At 36.8% G+C, this 17,657-nt stretch overlaps 1 protein-coding gene and 1 pseudogene across 1 annotated transcript in view; one reads left to right on the top strand and one right to left on the bottom strand.

Annotated features, from left to right (window-relative positions):
* The window catches only part of LOC105815310, a 1,517-nt pseudogene extending 402 nt beyond the window's left edge, over nt 1-1,115 (top strand).
* Nucleotides 1,116-3,364: 2,249 nt separating this feature from the next.
* Nucleotides 3,365-17,657, bottom strand: part of PTGES3 (prostaglandin E synthase 3 (cytosolic)) — a 20,816-nt gene continuing 6,523 nt past the window's right edge. Inside the window, exons 2-8 of the mRNA XM_012650970.1 lie at nt 9,783-9,896; nt 9,560-9,629; nt 8,912-9,010; nt 8,095-8,184; nt 5,594-5,656; nt 4,748-4,772; nt 3,365-4,518 (exon numbers count right to left, since the gene is read on the bottom strand). Of these exons, the coding sequence (XP_012506424.1) occupies nt 4,499-4,518; nt 4,748-4,772; nt 5,594-5,656; nt 8,095-8,184; nt 8,912-9,010; nt 9,560-9,629; nt 9,783-9,896 (481 nt within the window). The 3' untranslated portion in view covers nt 3,365-4,498. The remainder of the gene's footprint in view (nt 4,519-4,747; nt 4,773-5,593; nt 5,657-8,094; nt 8,185-8,911; nt 9,011-9,559; nt 9,630-9,782; nt 9,897-17,657) is intronic.

The following is a 17,657-nucleotide window of genomic DNA, read 5'->3' on the forward strand; positions in this document are numbered from 1 at the left end:
GGGAGGCTGAGGCAGGAAGGATCGCTTGAGCCCAGGAGTTTGAGGTTGCTGTGAGCTAGGCTGACGCCACGGCACTCTAGCTCGGGCAACACAGTGAGACTCTGTCTCAAAAAAAAAAAACAAAACAAAAAACCTTATGATAGACCAGGCGCGGTGGCTCACGCCTGTCATCCTAGTACTCTGGGAGGCGGAGATGGACGGCGGATTGTTTGAGCTCAGGAGTTCGAGACCAGCCTGAGCAAGAGTGAGACCCCCGTCTCTACTAAAAATATAAAGAAATTAGCCAAACAACTGAAAATAGAAAAAATTAGCCGGGCATGGTGGCGCGTGCATGTAGTCCCAGCTACTTGGGAGGCTGAAGCAGGAGTTTGAGCCCAGGAGTTTGAGGTTGCTGCGAGCTAGGCTAACGCCACGGCACTCACTCTAGCCAGGGCAACAGAGTGAAACTGTCTCAAAAACAAACAAACAAAAAAAAACAAAAAAACACCTTATGATAAAGCTATAGCTTCATTTAAGTGGAAGGGTGGTGACAAACGGTCTGCCATTTGGTCGCAAGATGGTTGCATTTACCCACCTACCAGTGCTTCAATTGATTTTGAGAGAAACCTGTGTTGTGGTTTACACTGGATATGGAAATAGAGAGGAGCAAATCTGTTTGATCTTTCCCCAACCTCTGAAGTAGCTAATAATGTAAAACAGAATGCTCAAGAGAATGAAAATGAATCAAGTTTCAATGGATGAAGTGAGAGCTCCAGGTCTCCTGAAAATAAACCAAACACCAAGTCAAAAGCTACTCCATGGAACTCTTTTCTCCCTCCACCTCCCCCTATGTCAGGGTCAGGCCTAGGACTAGGAAAGCCAGGTTTAAAATTCAATGGCCCGCCACCGCCACCACCACCTCCACCTCCCCACTTCCTGTCATGCTGGCTGCCTCCATTTCCTTCTGGACCACCAATAATTCCCACCCCCCACCCCGACCTCCCTTATGTCCAGATCCTCTTTATGATACTGATGCTTTGGGAAGCATGTTAATCTCTTGGTACATGAGTGGCTGTCATACTGGCTACTATATGGGTTTCAGACAAAAATCAAAAAGGTGCTCACATTCTGATTAAGGAGACATACTGGGGATAGAGCTACAAGTTAAATGACACCACTAAAGAAACCATCAGACAGGTCCAGAATGTGGAATGCTGCAGAAGATAACTGGCCTCATTTCTTCAAAATATCAATGTTGGAAAAGAAAAACGGAGATGGAGTGGGCAATATTCTAGATTAAAAGTTACTTGTAAGAGACATAATGACCAAATGTAATGTGGAATCTTTGATTGGACTCTGGTTTAGAAAACCATTTGACTTCGGGTGGAGGAGATTGAGAAAATTTGAATATGTACTAGATTTTAAATGATATGGCTAATTACACGGCATTTGAGAAAGATGTTGTTTATAGAAGAATGTTTTAATTTGAATACTATTTTTGGAATGAACTGTGTCTACAATATTTTAAAATGGTTTAGCAAAATGTGAAGCATAAATGGCAAGATGTTAATGACTAACTATGTATATGGACGTTCACTGTACTATTTTCTGTACGTTAAAAAAGTATGTAATAAAAATATTTAATTTTTTAAAAACATTAAAAAACACACACATTGGCCGGGCGTGGTGGCTCACGCTTATAATCCTAGCACTCTGGGAGGCCGAAGTGGGCGGACTGTTTGAGCTCAGGAGTTCGAAACCAGCCTGAGCAAGAGCAAGAGCGAGACCCCGTCTCTACTAAAAATAGAAAGAAATTAATCGGACAACTAAAAATACATAGAAAAAATTAGCCGGGCATGGTGGCGCATGCCTGTAGTCCCAGCTACTCATGCTGAGGCAGAAGGATTGCTTGAGCCCAGAAGTTTGAGGTTGCTGTCAGCTAGGATTACGCCATGGCACTCTACCCCGGGCAACACAGTGAGACTCTGTCTCAAAAAAATAAATAAATAAAAAAAAACAAACAAACAAACCACACACACATTACCCATGCTATTTCTGAGTCTTCACCACATCAGGTGCTGAGCTAAGGGCTAGAGATGTAGTGGTGATACACAACTTCACTGGTAGGAATAGACAGACATTCAACATGTAATCAAATGTAGTTAAATATTTAAATGAAATCCACAAGTCTGAAAAGCAGTCATCCTTCAGTATATGCAAGTGATTGGTTCCAAGACCACCACACTATCACACATGCCCCATGTACACCTAAAGCCAAGCATATTCACGTCCCACATACACAAAAAGGTTGGCCCTCCCTATACTGGAGGGTTGGCAATTCCTCTAATAGTTATTTTTGATCCACGTTTGGTTGGAAAAAAAAATCCACAGTTTGAGCCCATGTTGTTCAAGGGTCAAGTGTACCACAGTGAGAATTTAGGGGTTAGAGTAGACTTTTAAAAATTAAAACTTAGAATTCACTATGTTAAAAATTCAAACTGTCCCACTCCCACCCTCAAACTCCATTTTAGTTGCCCTAGGACAGTTCCTCTCCTGTGTACACAAGGCTTCAACATGGGTTAAAGGAGGCAAATATAACATCTGCCTTTAGAGCTATCAACTCAGGAATTCTCTCGATTATAAAATCTTAGAGAAGTTACTTGTCTTTCTCAAAATCCAGGTGATGACAATATTCTTTACTCCAGATCTGGCATTTCTGAAAGGACTTAAAAGGCATCTGAATGAACAGTAAGGGTTGATGAAATCTTGTTCTAGTTGTTTGAACATAATAGGAGGGTTTTTTTTTTTTTAAATATTTGTTTCTCCCTGAAGCTAAAAAGCTACACATCAGTCATGCAGATGCCTTTAGCATGCTCCAGAGAAAGGAGACTAAGTTATTATGTAGGATTTTGAGGAAACCATTCCTTCAACAGGGGCGGAACCCAAACTATGTTACATTGTAACAGCAGAATGCCAAATGTTGTTATGCCATGCCCAGGGCCCCTGAAAAGTAGGAAGGTTCTCTAGTAGTATTTAAAAAAATGATTTTGACTATCATTCTGAACAGAGTCATACACCGAACGACAGAACGAAAAATAACTTTTCCTTCTAAATCCCCGTAAATACCCCATGGATATTTCTTACACTTCCCATCTATCAAGGTTTTTGTCCAGCATGTTTGTTTTCCCACACACCCTACGCACAGCTTAGCCTGTGAGCTCCCTGAGCACAGCAATCACACCTGAAGGATTAATCTTTGTATCCTCCAGCACTTCAACAGTCTTGAATATCTGACATAAAGAAATGCTGAAATACAAAACATTTCTATACTGACAAACACAAGCTATGAGGGAATGAAAACTGCCAAAATGTAGAAGCTCAAAGATTTAGGAGGACAACACATTTAGTTTATTTCAATCAATTCACAACACTTTCTTTTCCAACTGCCGCAAAGTGCATCTACAATTTTCTATTACAGATCCACTTTAAAAAGGTTTCCTGTGACATTACAGCAAGCCTCTTTTTCAAACAGAGGAATAATCCCAAATTCTTCCTCAAATAAAAACTCCATTCCAGTAAATGGTAAATACATGAAATTACAGTAAGCCAGACACTTAAAAGGACAGCCAAGGAGTCTTCCAACAGTTTATTAGAAAGAATGTAGACATTTAAAAAAATCCCCACTGTCATGAACATAAATTGAGGTTTTCAGCCCTGGTATAAGCTGAATCAAAAAAAAAAAAAAGAAATAAAAAACCCAATAGTGTATTAACATTTTTTCACTCATTTGCCATACTGACAGTGCAAATACAAATCTGGTCTAAATGTACAGATTCTCAAGCAACGACGTACAGCTTTCTTTGTCCTCCATGCTAAGAGATGTAAAAGCTTAAGGGCCAAACAATACCAAATGTATAGGCTTCAAAAACCATCTAAGTTAGGGCATTCACTAGTTTTAGCTAAGATACATCTGGAACACTGACAAATGATTACTTACATACAATAATGTAAAGTAAATTTTTTGAAAAATAAACTTTAGTGGAACAATCTGGAAGGACACACGAGAGGAACAACAGGTTACCAGTTTAAGGTGTCAGCCAATTTGTTTCAGCCACTTTTGAGTCCATGTTCTAAAAATCTAAAATTCAGTTATCTTTCCCTAAGCTGAGAACTTCCTATCATGTCAGTATCTATGTTATGAAAAAAAGGAGACTTAGGTGAAATGTTTTTATTTATCACAACTGCTGTTATCAGTTGCCTAGGACCTCAACACCTTCATGGAAGTCTGGGAAATGTTCATGCATAAGGTTACTGCCTTAGCTGATTAAAATCGCCCCATACAATGGTACATATATCAACCCTTAGTGAAGCCTTTAAAAAACAAACAGGTTGAAAAATGGGTTAAAGGAGGCAAATACAGCATCTGCCTTTAGAGCTATCAACTCAGAATTCTCTCAATTATGAAATCTTGCGGAGAAGTTATTCATCTTTCTCAAAATCCAGGTGATGACAATACTCCTTACTCCAGATCTGGCATTTCTGAAAGGATTTAAAAGACATCAGTATGAAGAACAAAGGAATAATTAACCAATTTAAAGTCTTATATAGAAAAAGCAGCCAAAAATAGAATTAAATAGTTCCCTAGTGAATTAATTGGTTGTCTTACTATGTCAAATCATTCACATTTCTGCTTTGGCTAATTGAGGCCATAAAGAATTTTTCTTCCAATTGTTAACAAGTTAACATCTCTACTTTTACATACACTTACTTTCATCATCACTGTCTTGTGAATCCTGCAGAAGGGGAAATAAAAAAAAGTTATCAAGCTGATCAAACATTTCTCTGTTAACTGAACAGTTTACCTTAAAAAGCTGAAGCACTGTATTTTTGACTAAAGCAGCAAAGGTATATGGTTATATCAAGCCTAGGAATTTAATCATCAGACTTAAGACCAGGTTTACATAAGGTGAATGAATGTATAGCTCAAAATCTATCTTCCTATAAAAACTGGTGTGTGCCTTTTGGTGAGAAATTAGCCCACACTTTGAACCCCTTCCTAAACTGTCACCTTCTCTCATGGCATTCAACAAAAGAAAAAAATGGCTCAATACAAAGACCAGTGGATTAATAGAAGACAATGAACTCTAATCCTAGCTGTTAAATTAGTGTAAGTATTTTCCAAACTGCTTAAATAACTTTCTGGAAGATGTTAACAGGATGCCAGAAGCGGGATGTTCAATAAAGTGGTTTAATCTATCTCCTCCTTTTATAGATTTGCAGTGTTCACCTGTTTATTGCTCTGACCAATCCTGCTATAAAACCTATTTAACTCAGTCAAAATAAGTTCTAAACTCTTAATTGAACAGGCATATGTCTCTAAGCAATGATTCTTTTGAAATCTGCTCCCTTTAGGAATGGTCCATGGAACACCAGTTCCCTAGTAGGTATCCATCCCTTAAAAATGCACACATTTTAAAAACTGCTTTTCCCTATGATATTTTTTAGAAAAAAACAAGTGGCAAAAAAAGCGCAATCTCGAATCTATATAAAACAACCTGTAAATACATTGTTTCTTACTATTAAAGTAAACAGAAAAACAAATTTATAGACTTACATCATCTGCTCCATCTACTTCTGGTAAATCTACATCCTCATCACCACCCATGTTGTTCATCATCTATTTGAAGTGTAAAAATTAGTTTTAAAAATGATGTTAAATTAGGCCCTAATTATTAGGTTGCACGCTCCAGAATAAAATCTTAAGTCTGTCATAGATTTCCACAAATGAAAAATGCAAAATAAACTTAAGCACCTTCACTTCTGGAAAAGGTAGATTATAGGTAATTAAACAAAATCCTTAAAAACCTGTAGGAACTTAAGACTAAGTTTTCTCTAAAGAAAAGTGAAGTTATTAAAATTCATTCAGCAAGATAGCTACGTATGATAGAGAAATTAAAATCAAAATTCTGAATAGTGTTTACACCTCTGGTGGCTAAGGAAAAGAATGGGATTCATCTGAGATTACAAAGCTTTGTGTCTTAAACTAGGTGGTATGTGTTTTATGATTCTCATTATGGTTTTAAATAATGTGAAGAACCACTAAGTGATTTAAAACGAAGATCTCCAGGATGATTCACTTGTATAAAAGGCCTGAATATTGAACTGAAGGCTGAACAGTAGTAACTCTGAAGTTAAAAACCACAAATAAACATAATTCTTGAAAGAGGTACACACTGTGGAAAATACCCTGGAATACTTACAATCAACTGAGATCAGAATAGAACATACTTACATGAAGTACTAATTCCCCATCTTTAGTTGTTTATAATCTTAATTTTTTTCCTAAGACTACAGTGAAACAGCGTAGTTGTTTATAATCATGAAGCAAGTAGTATGTTATTTTTAGAAATACAAGTAACAAAAGACTAAACAACTATCATTAGATGGGGAGGGACTTATCTTCTCCAAATTAAAACTTTTTTGTAATGTTTAAATTTTGGAAAAATACAATTATTTACACAACCACGCATAACACATTAAAAAAAAAATCAAAGACTTTAAAAACATATGATTACCCACATTTCAGAATTGGAAGGGGCCTTAAAGGGGTTAACTAGTCATACACACAAATGTTCAGCCTTAAAAGAATGGAGTATTATTCAGCCTGAAGAAAGGAGGTGAAACACTGCCTTATGCAACAATATGGATGAACCTGGAAGATGTTAAGTGAAATAAGCCAGTCACAAGACAAATACTGTATGATTCCACTTTATAAAATAAAATAGTCACATGGTAGTTGCCAGGAGCTGGGAGGATAGGGAGTTGCTGCTACTCCAAGTATAAAGTTCCAGTTATATGAGATGAATAATTCCAGAGTTCTGCTGTACAGCATTGCTCCTAGAGTTAACAATACCGTACTGTGCACTTAAAAATGTGTTAAGAGAGGCTAGAACTCGTGTTAAATGCTCTTACCTCAATTAAAAAAAAATAAAACTACACACCACACACGCACACAACAAAAGGATACGTAGTCAAATCTCTCAGTATAAAAATTTTGGACAATCTATCTTGAATAACATGAATAACTGGTAGAGAGTTTCCCTACCTCCGAAGGCACTGTTGAATACTTCTGTTAAGATTCTTTGAGCAGGAAAAATGCTCAAAATGTGCCAAGCACAATGCTAGGTGCTGAGGATACAATAGTAATAGAGATAGAGAATTGAACGTATTCAAGAGCTATTTAGGAGGTAAAACAAAAAACAAAGATGGCACAGAACAAAGATAGCACAGTAAAAAGTAGTGTTATCAAGTTGTGACTTGTACAGCTAGGTAAATGGTGGCACCAGTCACTACAGATAAAGAATAGCACAGTTGAGGAGAATCACGTGAGTATAATTATCCTCCCTCCCTTTCTGCTGAAGTCAAGGTGCCAGAGTCATGTGAGAAGACATGTTAACTAAGTAGTTGCATACATGAAGCTGGAAACTAAGCTCCTTTTATTTAACTCTTAGTTCTCAAAGAAGAAATAAAAATAGAGTCTAGTTAATTAAACTTTTCAAATTGCAATGAGAAATGGATTTCACAGGTATATATTTCACGGGGATATATTCAGCTTACAACCTAATGGTCTTCTTTTCTACTCAGCCTGATTCCAGTACATTTGATAATGTCTATCTGCCTACAGGGAGATAATTTTTTCCTTGGCATGGTAAAATACACTTGGGTGACACCTTAGAAAATAAGCTTGCTTAAACCCCTCTCCCTACATACCTCTCAGTGTGAACTTCTCACCGTAATTCTTTCATTTAAAAGTTTATATTTGTGTTATATGGCTCTCAAACAGAAGCCAACTATTGTAAAATGTTTCAATGCTGAAATAAAACTAGCTGTGTTGGACTGATTAACTGTAGTTTATTCTTCGCCTTTATATGTCAACTTCAGAATCTGACACTAATTTTTAAAAAAATAGTAAAAATGGTTCAACTTCAGGATTAAATTACCATTGTTAAGATCTTACTTGTTGATACCACAGAATGGTCTTAAAACCAAATTAAACTGACTATACAGAAACGTACTGTGTACTTGGGGGAGAGGAATGCATTTAAAGGAACTTACCTCAGAAAAACGATCAAAATTAGACATGTCTTCATCTGAATCATCTTCCCAGTCTTTCCAATTATTGAAGTCCACACTAAGCCAATTAAGCTATAGATCAATACAAACAGCACCCCTATGATTAGGTAAATTTGCACTTGGCATGCAACTTAAGACTTTTCTTTTTTCTTTTTAAAGTACAGGTCTCACTATACTATATTGCTTAGGCTGGAGTACAATGACTATTCACAGGTGCAATCCAACTAATGATCAACAAGAGAGTTTTGACCTGCTCCATTTCTAACCTGGGCCAGTTCATTCCTCCTTAGGCAACCTGGCTATCCCCTACTCTTGGGAAGGGAGTACTGAACTTAGTATAGACACCCAAATGGCACAGTACACTATAGCCCAGAGCTCAAGCGATGCTCTTGCCTCAGCCTCAAGTAGCTGGGACTACAGGCAGGCACCACCACACCCAGCAAGACTAAATTTTTTTGAGCTGTGAATTCATACACATTAGCACACACAAAAAAAGAGAATAAGCTAATAGAAAAATCAGGGTGAAACCAAATGCAGTAATGGTAAATAAAGTCTTACGAAACATCTTTCAAAACTGTTAAACCTACCTTTTGAACAACAAAAATCTATTGGTAGGAACTACTCTCAAAATACTTGAATAATTTAAAACCAATAAATATCAAAGTAGAGCAAAAGAACAGAGAATGTAAGCCTTTATACTTACCTATGAAACAAAAACATGTAGTGTATTCCTTACACCAAACAAGTGTATTTTTTATTACTTAAAATACTACTTTTAAAAAAGGAAAATGAAACCTACCTTTGCCCTTTCTTTTGTTAACCTTGGCCATGACTGGCCAGATTCTCCTTTTCGTAAACAACATAAAATTGATCTGTCCGTTCTTTTATGCTTGGAATCCTAAAAACAAAAGCACCATCATCAACCCACATCATGTCATTTACAGCGATAATCTTCAGTATCATTACATGACAGAAAGTAGCTCATTTCTCATCTCTCATTTCTTTCCTTACATTTTCTCTAGACTCCAAAAGAAACACGCCATTGACTACTAAAAACTTCAAACTATCCAACTGCCAAAAAACCCCCCAAAAAACCAAAAACACCCAAAAGTTTGCAGTTTAACCATCATTTTTTCTTCCCTGCACAAGGTGACGAGAAAACATTTGCATTTTTTATTAAAAATGGTACAACCAAGGAATGGTTTAAAAGATTCCATCCTTAGAAAAGACAAGCCTCTGGAGTACTGCCATGAGTCAAAACAGTGATACAAGAACAAAGAGTATGCAGAAAAGTATTTTGAAGGAGGAAAAAATATTGCAAAATGTTAAGTACACCTAGTTAGCCTCTGAACTGTTAAACAGAATTAGTGCTTACCACTAAAGAGTACTTTAAGTATATTCATTTCCTCACAATTTAAATCAGGATTAAAGCATCAAGACTACTTACATTTGGATCAATACAGTGAAAAAGATCAATTTCATTTAAATGTTTAAAATTATCACTTCCTCCAAGACAACTGAATAAAAAAAGAAAAGAATGAATTAAGCCTCTTCAGAGATAAAGATCGGTAATAATTTCAATGAAAAAACAAAAAGCAAAACAAGCAAGCCTAAGTTACTCAGTTGTCTGAAATAAGCTTCCTACGCAATAATGTAAAATGGTAATTTACCTGAATGTAAGTTTGGATTTTTCAAAATTTACATTAACATCTTTACTGTCTTCAACACAAAATTCAATGAAGACATAGTCCCTTCGATCGTACCACTTTGCAGAAGCAGGCTGCCTACAAAGATGTAAAATTAGACAAAGTCAAGCTGGAATTCATTAACTGAATATTTACATAATCTCCAAAATTTAGCATGTAAGTAATGCATTTTCCTACTCCATTACAGCATTGATTGTTTGGGGGCAGTTTATTACAATTGTAAACAGAAACTACATGTTTACCCTTACAGCTACATTCCAACTCAAAACATAGGACACTAGCAAGATTTAGTTTCAGAATGATACCAATTTCATAATACGGATTTAAAAACCAAACAACACTTAATAGTTAACCATTTAGTTAGTCCTGTCGAAAAATGTGTTATTCCTTTAGAGCCCCGGTTCTAAAATTAAACTTTACAGAATTAATAAATCAAGAGAATGAATCTACGTTCAACTGAAAGATAGTATTCATTATCTCTACTTACAAGGTTAGAAACTGTGGAACTAAAATGTATGAGAAATAGTGTCTGCAAAAAAACGTTCTCAGTTGCAGCTTATTTCTGACCACATGAAACAACGTGGGGGGGGTACACAAACAAATCTTCTAAGATTCTAAAGAATGACATTTAAAGAATGAAGTTTCTGTACAACTTCATCTTTTACTCTATGCCTGTACTGATACATACTAAAAGCAACACACTGCTTTTTCCTTAACACTGTTCATCTGCTCCAGTCTGCTTCATACTGTCAGCTTCAAGAGCTCTACCCATTAAAATTATTTTAGAATATGGCTAACAAACCACTTGAGGCAAATACATTCAAATATAGTTGATTAACAGGCAATAATGACGGTGGCAAATAATTTTCTTTGTAATCTTTAGACAAACGTTTGCACATGCATCAAAATTCAAATTCTCACACATGCAAAATTAACTGCATTTGCCTCTAAACAATGAGCCAGAAAGATGGAGGTAGAACCACATCTTACTCAACTGTTTCAATTACTTTTTAAAAACAAATATGCAAACAACAACAACAACAACAAAAATATGCACTGCTTTGATAATTAAAGTTACTTGGCTTACAGGTATTCTTTGTACTTTTTGCAACTTTTACGTAAATCTAAAACTATTCCAAAATATTCAAAATAAGTTTAAAAATACATATTCCAGGGCTCCGCATAAAACAACTCAACTGAAAGCCTGTTTTTGTTTTCAAGTTTGAAATTCTCTGAAGAGCAGCAAGTCAAGTCCTACAAAGTTGCAGTCAACTGCCCAACATTTTTACACAGCTTTTAAACTAATCATATTCATTATCAGTTTGAAATAGGTTACAAAGCACACATGTTCAGTTTCCAAAGTCTACATATCAGTAAATCAGCGAGAGTAAAAGCTATTTCTTTAGGCATCTGCAGATTTTCTTTTAATTTTCAGATTTTAAATGCCTCTGAAAAAGAAGTCTAAATCACAATTTCTCATGTTAACATATCTAATAAACAATTTAGGAGTTTTAATGAATAGGCCATGCATTATTTCTAGCTCATTTTCTTGTGAACAGTATTCTTATGTGGTTAACATAGGTTCTGTCTTTAGCTGAAATATCTGCCAACTTAATAAACAACAAATTTTAAAATGCAAGTGACTAACAATCCCTTTTAAAAAACAGTATTAATGGTTTACAACCAGGGGCAATGAGCACTGCAGTACAAAAATACCATTTCTAACAAAAAGGAACCCGAGTTCCCTTAGAGAAATGGCTGATCCCAGATATAAAGTGGGAAATATGAGCTTGGGACATTTTGTACAAGTGAATCTTTAAAAGGCTCTAACTCCAAACAAGGAGCAGCAAAAAGGGTCTGCCCTCGGCCAAAGACAATTTGAGCAAACAAAAAGACTGCAAATTGATTTAAATACATTGAATATGAAAACCCTGAGTCTGTATCAATTAAAAATAAAGGCACCCCTCCCCATAATTCTACATCACAAGATGCTAGACACCAATTCTTTACAAACTGTCAGTGAAAGAATTAGGCATTTTCGCTTCCTTCTCTTTATGAACTTTTATTCATGAAAACTGAATAGTACCAGTTCATGAAGGAAACTTTACACAACACTAGCTTCCCTTGTAGAAGAAAAGTAAAGATCATCAATGGATGATACCATTAACAATGATTAAACAGCTGGTGAAGAATTTACCAATCTTAGCATCACTAGAAGTGAAACAACCAGACATACATTTTTCTGTTTGATGCAACATGGTGTATACCACAGTACTATGATATATACCTATTTGAAAACAAGTTTAACTTGCGTTTAAGAAATCTTTTAAAGCTTAATTTCAGCCTACAGGAAATTTGAAGAAAAAACAAGTTAATTGATGCAAGGCAGGCACAAATCCTGAAGCATGGTTTAACAAATTAATGGCATAACAAAGGTGAACTGCTCTAGATTAAGAGAGATCTGAGGCAGGGCACTGTGGCTCACCTCTGTAATCCTAGCACTCTGGGAGGCCAAGGCAGGAGGCTCGCTTGAGGTCAGCCTCAGCAACAGGGAAGTCTGAGACCAGCCTTGGCCCCGTCTCTACTAAAAACAGAAAAATTAGCCTGGCATGGTAGCGTAATCCCAGCTACTCTGGAGGCTAAGGCAGGAGACTTGCTTGAGCCCAGGAGTTGGAGGTTGCTGTGAGCTAGGCTGATGCCACAGCACTCCAGCTCAGGTGACAAAGCGAGACTCCTTCTCAAAAAATAAATAAATAAATAAATAAGCCTTCCTTCTTCAAACATTAAGTAATCTAGTAAATTATCACTGTTACATGCTGATTTGTGCCCCCCCCATACTCATGAAGTCCTAAGCCCTAGCATCTCAGAATATGAATGTATTTTAAAGACACAGGGTCTTAGGGTAGGTCCCTAATCCAATATGACCAGTGTCCTTATAAAAGGAGGTTAGGAGGACAGTTACAGAAGGGTAAACACAAAATGACAGCTATCTGCAAACCAAGGAGAGAGGTCTTATAATAAACTAATCCTGCCGACATCTTTATCTTGGGACTTCCAGCCGCGCAGACTTATGAGGAAATAAATTCCTCCTGTTTAAGCCACCCATCTATAGTACTCTGCTACAGCAGCATTAGCAAATTAATACTACAACCAAGCCTGGTGTCATGGCTCCCACCACCTATATAATCCCAACACTCTGGGAGGCCAACACAGGAGTGTCACCTGAGCTCAGGAGTTCACAAGACCTCAACTCCACACAAAAAAGTAAATTAAATTACAAAGCCTGGTGCTGGCAAGTGCCTATAGTCCTAGCTACTCGGGAGGCTGAGGTGGGAGGATCACTTGAGCCCAGGAGTCGCAGTGAGCTATGATCATGCCACTGCATTCTAACCTAGGCATCACAGTGAGAATCCGTCTCAAAAAAAAAAAAGGGAAGAAAAAAAAATTTTTTAATTATCTAAATCAGAAGGTAGGCTACAAGCCAAAAATGATTTCTGCATTAAAAAAAAAAAAATGTGGCCAGGCGCGGTGGCTCACGCCTGTAATCCTAGCACTCTGGGAGGCCGAGGCGGGTGGATCGCTCAAGGTCAGGAGTTCGAGACCAGCCTGAGCAAGAACGAGACCCCGTCTCTACTAAAAAATAGAAATTATTTGGACAACTAAAAATCTATATAGAAAAAAATTAGTCAGGCATGGTGGCGCATGTCTGTAGTCCCAGCTACTCGGGAGGCTGAGGCAGTAGGATTGCTCGAGCCCAGGAGTTTGAGGTTGCTGTGAGCTGGGCTGACGCCACGGCACTCTACCCCAGGCAACAGAGTGAGAGAGACTCTGTCTCAAAAAAAAAAAAAAAAAAGAAAAAAATGTGGGACAGACATATTTGTGGCCTGTAAAGCCTAATATTTACTAGCTGACCCTATATATAAGTTTGCTGACCCTGATCTAAACCATCAAAAAATCAAAATTATAGGGCCAGGCACTGTGGCTCATGCCTGTAATCCTAGCACTTTGGGAGGATTGTTTCAGGGCAGGAGTTGAGAACGGCCTAGGAAGAGTGAGACCCTGTCTCTACAAAAGAATAGAAAAATTAGCCAGGTGTGGTGGTCTCAAAAAATAAAAAAATTCCAAAATTATATATAAGGGGGGAGGATGCCCTACACTTAACCTAAGTCAGTAACAAGCACGCATATATTCAGTCATTTGAAAGGGGAACCAAATATTTATGAAATCTCTTTTCACCTTGCATGAAGTTCACCTTTTTCTATTAACCAATGGAGAAGGGGCTAGTTTAGCTTTAACTCTAGCTTCTAATTATACTGGATTTATCTCTTGCCTTTATATTAACATTGGCAAAATTCATGTCCATTGTTCAAGTCCGTTAATTCATTTTAATATATACCTATAGACACAAAAACCTTTTTCACCTCTGCATACATTATGTAAATAACCCACTACTTAAAGCAAAAACAGCAGGAGAGAACTTCACAGCAGGACATTTCATGCTTTTCTAACAAACATTTCTAAGCTGAACAATAGGGCTATATATACCAATTTAAGCACTTAAATTTTTTTTTTTTGAGACAGAGTCTCCTCTCTTGCCTGGGCTAGAGTGCTGTGGCATCAGCCTAGCTCACAGCAACCTCAAACTCCTGGGCTCAAGCGATCCTCATGCCTCAGCCTCCCAGGTAGCTGGGACTATGGCACGCGCCACCATGCCTGGCTAATTTTTTTCTATTTTTAGTTGTTTGGCCAATTTCTTTGTTATTTTTAGTAGAGTCGGGGCCTTGCTCTTGTTCAGGCTGGTCTCCAACGCCTGAGCTGAAACGATCCGCCCACCTCGGCCTCCCAGAGTGCTAGGATTACAGGCGTGAGCCACCACGCTCGGCCCAAGCACTTAAATTTTACAAAATCTAAAATTCTCTGTAGTTCTGTCTAAAATGTCTCTTAGCCTCAGAAGGACAAAGACCACATTTGTTCCCAAATACCACAGATTTTAATATGCTAGTATTTGGTGGATATGAATTCTAATGTACTGAAAATTATAAGCACCTTCACTTTAAAAAATGGATGCACCAGGAAAGCTAGACAGAAATAATTTGCTAAGGAAAATATCCCAGTTATTGCAATTATTGTGACAGTGTACTACTATGTGCAAAGCATATTTTATTAAAAAGAAAATTAAAACACCTCAAGTCTTTTATGAACTGGTAGGACAGACATATTATACATAATTTGGGGGAATTTACAATTTATTCTGTAACTGGCTAGCTAAAAAAAATACATTAATTCCAGCTATGCAGCTATCATCATTTTAGAAGTCTTGAGGGCAAAAAAACTCTAACATAAGTGGCACACTGACAAAAAGGAATAATAGATAACAAAGAATACTGGATGTAACAGAATTCTACGCCATGTAACTTGTATCTACATCCAATGCCACAAAGCTCCACCATCTTTATTTTCTTTTTCTCTCAGAATTTCCAGGGCCCTGAAGTTTTTATAAGTAGGCACAACAGACTATCACATAGCAAGCATGAAAAAAATCTTTAAGTTGGTACATCAGAATTCAGTGAAACAAAAAATGTTTAAAATACAAATGACGGGCCTACAAATCTTAGTTAATACTATAATAATTCAAATTTGGCTCCCTGAAATATTTTGGATCAACCTGATCGCTACAACCAATGTAGCATACATATGCTCTTCACACAGAATTCTACATTCTGTATATCTCGGTATATTTTCCCCTTGCTATCTTTATTACCTTTCTCTCATGGTAGTGTCCAATCAGAATGGTTTCTTTGTACATCAAAGTTTCTACATATATATATGTGACGAATCACTGTTAATATCTAATTCTTACTTTAATAAATCAATGGGAAAAAATTAGGATCCTATCAACCAGTCACAAAATATTATCATCTTTAATACACATAGACAAATGTACTGGAGAAAATAGCGACAAAGACCATTTAATAAAAATGCTCTACTTTTCTAAGAGTATTTAAGAAACTGCAAAAGGTGGCACAGGATACGCTAATTAATAATCTTTATGACAAAATAGGCAAACATTTTAAAACTCAGTTAAGCTTTATTTTCAATTAATGGTCTCATATAGAAATTAGAAAGAAAAAAGTAAAAAAAAAAAAATTAATTTTGACTGAAAAGTCTTCCTTTAAGAAAAAAAAAAAAGAGAGGCTGAGGTGGAAGGATTGCTTGAGACCAGGAGTTTGGGGTTGCAGAGAGGTATGATGATGCCACCAGATTATATTCTGTACAACAGAGTGGGAAGATCTTGTCTCCAAAAAAACCCAACCAACCAACCAAAAAAAAAAAAAACCAAAACAAAACAAACTGTGGAGAAGAGGTGATCCACAGTAGTTAAGAGGCAGTTTCTGACCAAACTCTAACCAATAAACTAAATATTCCTGAAATAAAGGACTCACAAATAAGTCAAATGTACTTTAATTGTATTCACAGTATTTTGCAAAAAAAAAAATTAAAGCGAATGTACTTTAAGGGTATATACTGACTTCACACTTCTTAAAATGTAACAAAGCCTCAAATAATAGAATATAAAATCAAAGATTGGGTTTATTGATAGCTCTCATAAACTTTTATCTTTCAACTACTGACCACCAATCTACTCTCCATTCTGTATAAATACAGAATATTGCTGAATTTGACCAAAGATGTGCTATAGGAGAATACAGGACCAATAGTAGGAGACCCCAGTTAGTCCCAACCCTAACCATAAGCACTTCATGTAGCCAAGTCTTACAGCTAAAATAAATTTAGGGTTTGAACATTATTCAATAAACAAATATTCACCGGACATACCAGGAATTGTTCTGGATACATTAGTCAACAAAACAGACAAAAACACTTACCCTTGAGAAGCTTCCATTCAAGTGAAATGAAATGTAGTCCAAAAACCTTCTACCAAGAAACATGGGGGTGGGGGATCGCACCCACTACTAGCTGTGGCTTATCTTTCTTGACATATAAATAGGAGACTGCATTGTAAAATAATCTTTGATCGTTATGTATCTTTAAATTGTATCAAGGGTTACTGAAGAACAAAATCATTAAAACAAAAAAAAAAGTCAGCTGTAAAAAGGATGTTATCAAGTTCAGAAGTACTGATATAAAGACTAAAAACTTTGTCTATGATTTCCAAAAGGTAATCAAGAAAACTGGTAAATTTCAGTTTGTAACAAGTGAGGAATGAGATATCAAAGTTATACTACAGAAAGGAAAAAATTATTTCCAAGTTCATAGATTAAGCAGTTTTGCCTTGTTACGTAGTTATTAAAAGCTCCACCTATGTCTGAAACCAAGCTATCTCTCATATTCTTTGCTCAGAGAAACTCCAGATATGCTTCTCGTATTTTCAGATCTTCTGTATACCAGTTGTAGTACTATATGAAACTTTCTGAAAAGGTGATCTGAATAAACCTGCTACTCTGGTCTCCAAATTATATACCAAGGTCCACCAGGGCACCAAGGAGGAACTAACAAGGCTGCCTTGGGGTATTTTAAATTTTAGGGGAATTCAGTGATACTCAACATCAATCAAGGTAGCAAGCAAAGGTCGGGAGCGGTGGCTCACGCCTGTAATGCTAGCACTCTGGGAGGCCGAGGCGGGCGGATTGTTTGAGCTCAGGAGTTGGAAACCAGCCTGAGCAAGAGTGAGACCCCACCTCTACTAAAAATAGAAAGAAATTAATCGGACAACTAAAAATATATAGAATGGGAGGCCGAGGCGGGCGGATTGTTTGAGCTCAGGAGTTCGAGACCAGCCTGAGCAAGAGCGAGACCCTGTCTCTACCAAAAATAGAA

This window comes from Propithecus coquereli, unplaced genomic scaffold (assembly GCF_000956105.1).
Source record: "Propithecus coquereli isolate 6110/MARCELLA unplaced genomic scaffold, Pcoq_1.0 Scaffold111, whole genome shotgun sequence".
NCBI lineage: Eukaryota > Metazoa > Chordata > Mammalia > Primates > Indriidae > Propithecus > Propithecus coquereli.